The sequence below is a fragment of the Trifolium pratense genome, linkage group LG6 (genome assembly GCF_020283565.1).
Source record: "Trifolium pratense cultivar HEN17-A07 linkage group LG6, ARS_RC_1.1, whole genome shotgun sequence".
NCBI classification, from domain to species: Eukaryota; Viridiplantae; Streptophyta; class Magnoliopsida; order Fabales; family Fabaceae; genus Trifolium; species Trifolium pratense.
The window spans coordinates 5,195,574-5,205,942 of NC_060064.1; the positions used below are offsets into that span (position 1 = coordinate 5,195,574).

The 10,369-nt window shown below is 33.5% G+C and overlaps 2 protein-coding genes across 2 annotated transcripts; both read left to right on the top strand.

Moving 5' to 3' along the window:
* The first annotated feature begins 3,364 nt into the window (after positions 1-3,364).
* LOC123890285 (myosin-binding protein 7-like) lies at positions 3,365-6,627 on the top strand. Its single transcript, XM_045939858.1, has 4 exons — positions 3,365-3,641; positions 3,850-5,295; positions 5,427-5,473; positions 6,058-6,627. Exons 2-4 carry the CDS (start codon positions 4,021-4,023, stop codon positions 6,164-6,166), a joined length of 1,431 nt encoding a protein of 476 aa, XP_045795814.1. The 5' UTR covers positions 3,365-3,641; positions 3,850-4,020; the 3' UTR covers positions 6,167-6,627.
* Positions 6,628-7,480: 853 nt separating this feature from the next.
* LOC123890286 (F-box protein At5g06550) lies at positions 7,481-10,369 on the top strand. The gene is made up of 2 exons (XM_045939859.1): positions 7,481-8,890; positions 9,907-10,369. The coding sequence occupies exons 1-2, from the start codon at positions 7,596-7,598 to the stop codon at positions 10,139-10,141; spliced, it is 1,530 nt and encodes a 509-aa protein (XP_045795815.1). The 5' UTR covers positions 7,481-7,595; the 3' UTR covers positions 10,142-10,369.

The following is a 10,369-nucleotide window of genomic DNA, read 5'->3' on the forward strand; positions in this document are numbered from 1 at the left end:
AATTCAAACAATTATTTGTAGCTTCGCTTTAAAATTCGCTTTAAACCTGATTTAGTATTAGTTCGGTTTGCTGTTTCAAAAAAAGTATTAGGTTGGTCTGCTACTTCTTTTGCAAAATTAAGAGGATGTTGGAGTATGGCAAATTGCTAGCTTATAGCAAATTCATAGAATCAAAGTTTTTTTTTTACTAAAGCAAATTCAGAGAATTAAAGTTAACTTGTTTGGCAATTGTCAACTGATCTTCTTACACTAGCATATATCATTTTCCAGACAAAAAATTTAGTAGTGAGTTTATAACTTGAATCGAGCAAATTTTTTATTTTTTTTGACAGGATTCGAGCAAAATTAAATATTAATTAAAATATTAACTTTTTATCATTTATGTTTGCCACTCAGTTCATCCCTTAATAGGGTTATTTTCTACATAAACAAAATTTTAATTAGTATTAAATGTATTTTAATCTCTATAATTAGCTTGAATTTAGTTTTTAGAATTTTAGTCCATGTATCCACTATATAGTCCCTAAAAATCATAAAACAATATATAGAGACTAAAAACATGTCTGCAAAACTCATTTTATTTGTGAATTTTTTTCTTTAGACTCTTTAATATACTCTAAAGTCCCTCCAAATTTTTAAAGCATGTTGAGTGGTCTTAAAGAATATTAAAAGGTTTAATGAGAACTTTTCTCTATAATTAAGCACGAGTCTTACTTTGAGACTCCCATTTATTTTTAGATTATTTCATATAAACAATTTTTGGACTTATTTTATAATAACAATTTTTGGACTTTTTCCCAGCATCGTAAGTTTGTTTTTTGTATTAAATATGTCTACAGAAAAACTCAAAAATTGAGTTTGATGAAATAGAAATATGTTCCAAATAACTAAGCCGTTTGCAATGGTCACCTTTAGAGTTTATGTGTTTCTGGATGAACCAGAATGATAAGGTGTTGAATAAAAATGTTTTTTGAACCCTCCTAAACAACATAATCAAGACAAGTTTCGTGCCAAATTTCCAATAAGTTCCACCCTACTGATCCTTCATTTCTATTATTTTTATTATAAATAAATTTGGATGATAGGTTAGATGTTTTACAACAATTTAGCCAAAGAGAGACCATGGTAAATAGCTAAGAGCTCAGCATGGAGAATATCGGTCGATCCAACAATAAATCCAGAGAAACCTGATATCCAGACTCCGTCAGAATTACGAAGAACTCCTCAAAAATCGGACCTGCAAGGGGTACCCAGGTAACTACCGTCAACATTAACAATAGTACAAGACATGCTCATCAAAAAAAAAAAAAAATAGTACAAGACATGTTTGAAGCATTCCACTTGACTAAACGTTTTTCTGATGTACCCGAGGAATGATTTGAGAAGCAAGAGAAAAATAATCGAGACATCACTTGGGCTTCCATGATCAAACGATAATGAGGGATGTGATTATTAGTAAAACACATAGAATTCCTATTTCTCCAAGCCCACCAAACATCGGCAATAAAAATGTTAAGTGAAGTGTCAGCGGTACCATATTTGATCCAAGAGATAGTGTCAGTGGGGTCAAAGAAGTGAGGATTAGTAAAGCCAAAAGAGAGCCAAATATTTTTGGAGGAAGGGCAATCTCGAACACAATGCAAGAAACTTTGCTCGATATAACCACAACGCGGCAAGCAGGGGAAGATGACATATTCCGATGATGCAGAAGAGCTAGAGTAGGCACAAATTTGTGACAAGCTAGCCAAAACAGAAATTTAATTTTTTTTGTTAGAAGATGAAGTCTCCATATCCACTACCACGATTGATTCGGTTGATGTTGCTCCCTTGAATTTAATATCCATAGATGTTGCTCCAATCTAAGGTAAAAAATAAATAAGTTGATGTTAACTTTGATGAATTAGATAGTGTAACAATCATTAAAATGTGGATTTGTTGTTATCTTGATTAATTAAAAACGTAATTAATTTTTTGAATGGCAGAGCAATACTTTTGAGGACATATATAGATGAAAATGAAATTTGATTTAACATTGTTGACATTTTTAAACATAAAAGAACTAACTTTTAATTAAGAATTATCGACTTAAAATGGAAAAAAAAATATAGACTTATTTTAAACTTATTAAGTTAAATGACTTCTTATATGCAGTTCTGCATAACTTTCAAAAAGGTCCAAACTCCAAAGTACTGCATTATGAAATGTATAAATGACTTTTTTCTTTGCTAAAAAAAAAAAGACTTTTTTCTTTGAAATGCATTTTGAAAATTAATTTTTAAATAACTTTGATAGAGTTAGAGCATCTATGGTGGAGGTACGTTACATACAAGCTGTCCATGTTGATGAAAGTTGAGCTTTCGCTATGAGAAATGGACTAGTGGCCCAAAAGTGAAAGAAATAGAAAATGCCTAGTTACTTGTTTGAATACTGCTTATTTTTTTTAACTTATAAAAATAGTTTAAGCAAATAAAATTTTATGTTAATTTATAAGTTTTTACTAATAAAAATTATACTTTTTATAAACTATCTTGAAAAGTTTATATAATGCATAAAAATTTATTTACTTGCATAAGCTATTTCGGATAACTAAAAAATAAGTCATCAAAACGAATTTTAAATGTATAAAATATAAATTATAATAGAGATTTTGGTATAGATAGAAATGTAATGAATTATTTTATCTTGCGGTCGAATTTGAGATTATTAGGGCCGCATTTGTCGGAGAACCAAAAGATTATACAAATATATAATTAAGAAAATGACCACACATATAAATGAAAAAATATGTGCTATTACTAGAGTACACTTTTTTTATATAGATAGATAGATCAAATGATAAATCATTGAAAACATACACACATAAAGTAGAATAATTAAGGTTCAAATCCTAACCACAATGTTCAACTAAACCATTTTAGCATTTTTTATCCGTCAAAGTAAAATTTATGAACCATAACACACTTTTTTTTTATCAAGTAACATTTTTTTCATTTGGAGTAAAATTTCTGAACCATAGCACACATTTTTTTCATTTTAGCATTTTTTTTCTAAACCAAAAAATTATAAATAAATAATGTGAATATGTAAATCTCAGTTAAGTACTAACAAATGATGAGCTTCATTGTAAATGCTCTAAAAATGATGGTCTCCGACTATCCTATATCAGCTGGCTGTTTGAGTAGATAGATTTTAGAAGGGAGTAGAGTAATACATTACAGGATTACACACAGTGTGCTAAATTAAGATTAACAACGGTAAATATTTGTAATTGTAATAATTAAGGAATTAGAAGAAAATCTCCCACATAATTCATTCGTCGGATTCAAACCGTTGGTTTAATTGTGGACTATATATTTGGTGGTATGTAGATAAGAGAGAGAGAGAATGAAAAATTTGAAGTTTGAATTGAACAAACAAACACACTCAACGACGACGTTTACGATGCAAAATCCACAACTACCCTTTGGCCTTGAGTTGTGCACATAGATAGAAAAACACAAACAAACAAATTATCCCTCAATCAAATTATTTCTAGGGTTTCAAATTCCAAATCATTCATTCTTTCATTCTTCCCTCCAAACCAAACATTCATATAATATAATTCTTCTCTCCATTTCCTCAACCACACACACTTCTTCAAGGTATTTTCCTTTTTCTCTACCTCTGTACAATTTCATATTTTTTTTTATCCTTTTCATGTATATATAAAAGGTAAAACCAGCTTAGAAGGATCAATTTCCATTTTCTATTCTTATTTTTATTTTATTATTATAATAATAATAAAATTAATATAGTTGCTTGATTTGAATTTTGAATCGTTAAGGTAACTAATTTATTATTTATGAACAGATTTGTGTCCAATCGGTTGATCCAAAGGGGAAGAAGAAGAAGAAGAAAGAGAAGGTGTTTGGCAAGGAGGGAGGTATAAACTATAAACAAACAAACAATGCAACCATTTCAGATTCTTGCTGTTTGAATGTATTGTTATTATTGTTATTATAATAATATTATTATTATAAAATGGATTTGGAATCTTTCGACGATTCTTTGAATACCAAAACATGCAAATGTCGCGACTGCAATTGCGAATGCTGCTGCTCCGAAGGGAGAACGGATTGGATCCGTTCTGTGAAACGGAAACACGATGAGTCGGAAAAGGCGAAAAAGTTGAACAACAGCGGTGGTGATGGCGTTGTTCGTGTTGAAATTGGGGACGAATGTGTTGCCTTACGACAGGCGGTTAGCGGTCAGCAAAAAGCAATTCAGGATTTGTATTCTGAATTGGAGGAGGAGAGGAATGCTGCTTCGTCTGCAGCGAATGAAACAATGTCGATGATATTGAGGTTGCAGACTGAGAAAGCTGAACTTGAAATGGAAGCGCGGCAATTCAAGCGATTTGTTGAGGAGAGGACTAGTCATGATCAGCAGGAGATTTTAGCTTTGGAGGAATTGTTGTATAAAAGGGAACAGACGATTCATTCGCTTACGTGCGAAATTCAGGCTTATAAACATAGATTGATGAGTTATGGTTTAACTGAGTCAGACGTGGAAGGTGATTATGATTTTCCACCTTATGAGTATCCTCCTTTGAAATGTAATGTAATGCATGCTGTCACGGACGCTGAGAATGATGATGTTCTTGATGTTGATGTTGAGAAGTATGCGTTTGGGGAAACTCCTAGGGATCGTTTGAGGAGTTTGGAGAATAGGATATCTCAAATGGAGAGAACTCCAACTTATAGTCAGATGGAAGGTGATTTCGGCACAAAGAATATTATAGAGAAGGTAATAGTCGGACAATCTCCTAAAACAAATATACATTCAAGGAAATTTTCATGTGACTCGTCCTCGTTTGGCCCCGAGTTTGTGTCGGATTCTCCCAGATTCAATGGCTGCATTAAGAAGATGAATAATGGGTCAGAGGATTTCTCCAATTTTAAGAAGATGGATAATGTGTCCGAGGCTGGTGATAATATGACTGATAGAGTTTACACTGTTGACTCTGAATTCAAAGGTGGTGTTGGTGGTTACGATGAGCATTTAACAACTCCAAGGGAGTTTGGAAATCAGGGCGATTTTGAAGATCCATATGTAAAGAAGCTTTACATACGGCTTCAAGCACTTGAGGCGGATAGGGAATCAATGAGGCAGGCAATCATTTCGATGCGTACTGATAAAGCACAGCTTGTTTTGCTCAAGGAAATAGCTCAACACTTGTGCAAAGAGATGTCAGATCAGAGGAAAGTTACCGTGAAAACCTTTGTTGGCGGCATCTCATTCTTCACAATCTTTAAGGTAACTTACTCTGCCCATTTTTTTTAGCTCAAGGTTTCATTGAGATGATCTTTATTTATTTCATTGAATCTTATGATTGAAGGTTTAAAGAACAAAGCTTATTTTGTTTCATCTTTCTTTTTTGTGTACAGTGGGTTGCTTCAATTCTTTTCTGGAGAAAGAGAAGTCATCAAATCAAGTAAGTAGTGGATAGTTACAGTTTTCGTTTCAAAATTTATGGACCTCACCTTGTGAGATAAACCAAGCATTATTCTAATGTTATCGCAACTACCTTGGCCAGAAATCATTTAAAGAAATCAATAGTTAAGAATTCAAACAAATACTACCGATAGTGCATGCCTGATAATCTATGTTTCTAAAGCTTCTTCAATTTCATATGAAATTTCAATGTAGTGGCTTTTGATATTATTCACGTTAATTGTTATATAAGTATTCATCATGCACTGTATTAAATGTTTGTCACGACCATACTCTCTTAAAATTTTAGTTTCTAGTTTGCAGTAATATCACATTTGGAATAGAAAATTGGTTTCAAGGGGAAGAAAATCTCTTATTAATGTCAATGGTGGGGGTTTTCTGGTAATATTGAGAAATGTTGACCGCTTATTAAGTGTGTTTTTGGGTTGTTGTTGGAAATTGACAAAGTATCAATAGAATTCCTTTTGGACAAACTTAAGCTTACAATGGAAATCTACGCATATAAGAATACTGTCCTCTCAAAACAAGCATTTACTTGATTGTCTGAACTCTTTGTGACTGTAGGTATATGTTTGGGCAACCATCTAGCAGTTCTGGCATGCTAATGCTCCTCGACAAAGGACCCAATGTAAGGTCGTGGAGATATGTTTCAAGAGTACAATTGGGAGAATAGTTTACAGGCTAGGTTCATATTGGGAGCACCAAAATTAATCTCCATCACACTATGCTACGAGAATGTTTCGAGAGCACAATTGGGAGAATAGTTTACAGGCTAGGTTCATATGTGGGAGCACAAAATTAATCTCCATCACACTATGCTATGAGATTATTATTTTCTTCTTTTTTCACCGTAGATTATTTTTCTCTCGTAGGAGTGTTGTTTTGTGCCGTGTTTTCTGTTGTATGAAATTGAATGTATGTAATATTGTAATTTACTGGTTGATTGGTGAAACATGGATATGATTTGGCATTTGAGCATTCTCTCTCTTATGGTTTGTTGTATTGTAGTTGACTAGTTGAGAATGTATATACCTTTAGACAGTCCTCTCATGTACATGCCATGTTGTAAGTGTCCTCACTCCTTCGTACATTATATTACTTTTCTTAGAAAGTAGCAGCGTTCTTTGTTGGAAATACATTAGCCACAGCTAAACTTTGATCAACTTTGCTATTTTATTTTGGTCTCAAGTTCACCAACTTTGATCAACTTATATGGTTGAGTTGCTAGTTGCTACATCACAGGGGCAACTGAGGATCCAAAAGTTCTTATGTGCACCTTAAGCCATTTCCAAGCAAGGATCTATATGTCTTCTGTTATTCTTTCCACATCCCAACTTGTATCAAGGAAAAACATTCCGTTTCTTGATTATTGGTACAAATACTATACTCAACTACTAGTTGCTTTGGGAAGGACACTAGTTCAGGATTCAAATATGATAAAATTATTTTAAAACTTATGTAGTCAATATTTTAAAATATAAAAAAAATATTATTTTCAATACAATCATTTTTTTCTTTCTTTTTTAACTAATGCTCAAGGAGCATTAACCTAATTTTAAAGCTATATCTTTTACAATCTATATTCATGTTGTGTCGACGGCTTTGTTGTTGGACCCTTTCGAAATGAAAAAAACACCACCAAGTTCTTTTCTTATAAGGTATTCTTATAAGATATTTTGATCGACAAAGTGAAAATCCTATCTTAGTGGTGGTTGAATGTCCATAAGAAAGATTTTTGTTTTGATTTAACGTCCGGGTGGTTTAATCCGTTGTTTTGTCTAGGGATGAGACATGACTGATTTTTGTTCATGTATCTTGTGTTTTCTACTTGTGTATCTTGTGTTTTCTATTTGGGTAGTGAAAAAAAAAATAAAAAAAAAAAAGAGAAAAAGAGAATTGGCTTATTAAAAAAAATAAAAAAACACGGTTTTAGAGAAGGAAAAAAAAAGTGAGTCGGATAAAAAAAAAACCATAAACCCATTTATGTGAGTTTGGGTTTTGGCATTTACGCACACTTCACATTCTCTTGAAGCAGCCACCACCCCGCCGCCCGCCACCCGCCACCCGCCACCCGCCACCAACACCACCACTCTGATTCCACAATGCGGAGTTTAATAATGAAGAACTTGTTATCCCGTATCAAAACAAGAAGAAAAAATAACAAATTCATCAGAAACAGAAACAAAAACATTCTCAAACATAAAAAAAACCAAAACCGCATTTCTGTCATTGAAGAAGAAGAAGATACAGAAGAAGGTTTCAGCATCAAAAGCTCTGCCCCATCACAAACTCACGGTGTTCAACCCTTAGGAAATCTCTATCTCAATCCAGGTTCCATCAACTCTAGAGACACTGGTTTAGGTAATCTTCATACTCTTACAGATGAACTTGTTCTTGATATTCTGGGTTTTTTGGATGGTACTAGTTTAGGTGTTTTAGCTTCTGTGAGCAAATCGTTTTATGTTTTTACCAATCATGAACCCATTTGGAGGAATCTTGTGTTGGATAATCTTATTGATGGGTTTCAGTATAATGGGTCATGGAAATCTACTTTTGTTTCTGCTTATTACCCTTCATTTGATATCTCGAGTAGCGATCGTAGGAGTTTTAAAGTTAGAGACTTTTATTCTGATTATCTTTTCCAGAGTTGGTTATGTGCTAATCTTGAAATGAAACCTGAATGGTTGGAGAGGGATAATATTGTTCGGAAGAGAGGTATTTCGGTTGAAGAATTTGTGGCGAGTTTTGAGGAGGTTAATAAGCCGGTTTTGTTGGAAGGGTGTATTGATAATTGGGATGCATTGAGGAATTGGGATAGAGATTATTTGGTCAAGTTATGTGGTGATGATGTTAAGTTTGCAGTTGGGCCTGTGGAGATGAAGCTTAGGGACTATTATAGATATTCGGATCAAGTTAGAGAAGAAAGGCCATTGTATTTGTTTGATCCGAAGTTTGCTGAAAAAGTTCCGAAATTGGGTTTGGATTATGAAGTTCCGGTGTATTTTCGGGAGGACTTGTTTGATGTTTTGGGTAATGAGAGACCTGACTACAGATGGATTATTATGGGACCAGCTGGATCTGGATCGTCTTTTCACGTTGATCCAAATTCAACTTCAGCTTGGAATGCTGTGATCAAAGGGTCGAAGAAATGGATATTGTTTCCTCCCGATGTTATTCCGCCTGGTGTTCATCCTAGTCCTGATGGTGCAGAGGTGGCATCTCCTGTTTCAATAATTGAATGGTTCATGAACTTTTATGGCGCAACTAAGAATTGGAAAAAGAGACCAATTGAGTGCATATGTAAAGCTGGGGAGGTTATCTTTGTACCTAATGGATGGTGGCATTTGGTGATCAACCTGGAGGAATCAATTGCCATAACACAAAATTATGTTAGCAGGTTATATTCTCTATCTCAGTACTTGTAGTTTAATATGTTTGTCTTTTTTAAATGATATGCTGAATTAACCAGTCATTTTTTTGTCTGCAAGTAATCAAGTGCCTAATTTTATTTGTATTCATTAGACATTAGTTATTGTGTGATACCAAAATCTGAGAATCTTGAACAAAGCAGATAATTTCATGGAAGAGCTGCATCTCCATGTGAAACATTTTGTTATAATGTTTATTTGTTTGATTTTGATGTTAAAACATCCCTTGGCATCTCAGAATTTGGCTCTTTAGAGTATCCATGGACTAGATATTTGAAATTTTATCTGTACTCATTGCGGTTATGAAGGATCGGTAAATTAATGATTTTTGACTTAATGATACACAGCTTGCGTGAATTTTCCTTTATTATTTGAAAGAGCACGAGTGAGGAATTGTCATATTTATCCCTAGGTATAGTAGTTCTCTAATTAGATGCCGGCTATAGTCACCTACGATGCGGTTTGACCCCCTGCAGAGTCAGGGCTCTACAAGGAATCACATAGTCTATGAGTCCTGATGGAAAGCTTTTTTCTTTCTTTCTGTAGCTAATGCAGATAAATTTCTCATTTAGTGCATGTTTGAAGTCACCGTGAGTTTGCAAAATCACCATCAATTATGACATTTGATCGGCAAATAATAACTTATGATATCTCTCTAGCAACAACTTCTTATACTTGTGTTAATATGAATTATGCTAGCGACACATTCTTTAACACTTTGTCCAATTGGTTGAAATTCAAATGAGTCCTACTAAATTTATGTGGGGCCTACATGATTTAGTGGAACCCATCTAAATTTCAACCAAATTAGAGAGTGTGTTGAGAATAGTGTGTTAATAGCACTCCTCCATATGGAATGTACTAGTGTATTACTAATAATTTTATGATATTTCATTTGTTGCTGTTTCAACTCATTTATCTGGCATAGTATTTTGTGTGTGCATTGGATAACTTTAATCTGAAATGTTAGCCGTATTTGTTACAGGAGAAATTTGTTAAATGTCTTGGATTTTCTTAAAAGGCCGAACGCGAGCACACTGGTATCTGGAACAAAGGATAGAGTAAATTTGCATGATAAGTTTAAGAATGCTATTGAGGCTTCTTTTCCTGGAGCAATTGATGAACTGACCCAAAAAGAAGAAGAGAAAAAGATCCAGCAAAGGAAACTTTCCTTCTGGGATTCTGTTGCAGATGTGGGAGCTTTCAAGTTCTCTTTCTAGAGAAGTTCATACATAGTAGTGACGACTGAAGTTGCTGATCCAAGTTTCCGACCGATTATAGAAATCAATTTAGACATTTTGATTAGTTTTTAATTGGTTGTACTCAATTTTGACATTCTGATTAGTTTTTGATTTATTGTACTCTATTTCTTAGAAGTTATTACAGAAACGTACAGAAATCCAATTGCACGTGGACTGTAAAATCTTGTATTCGATTGATTGCTTCAA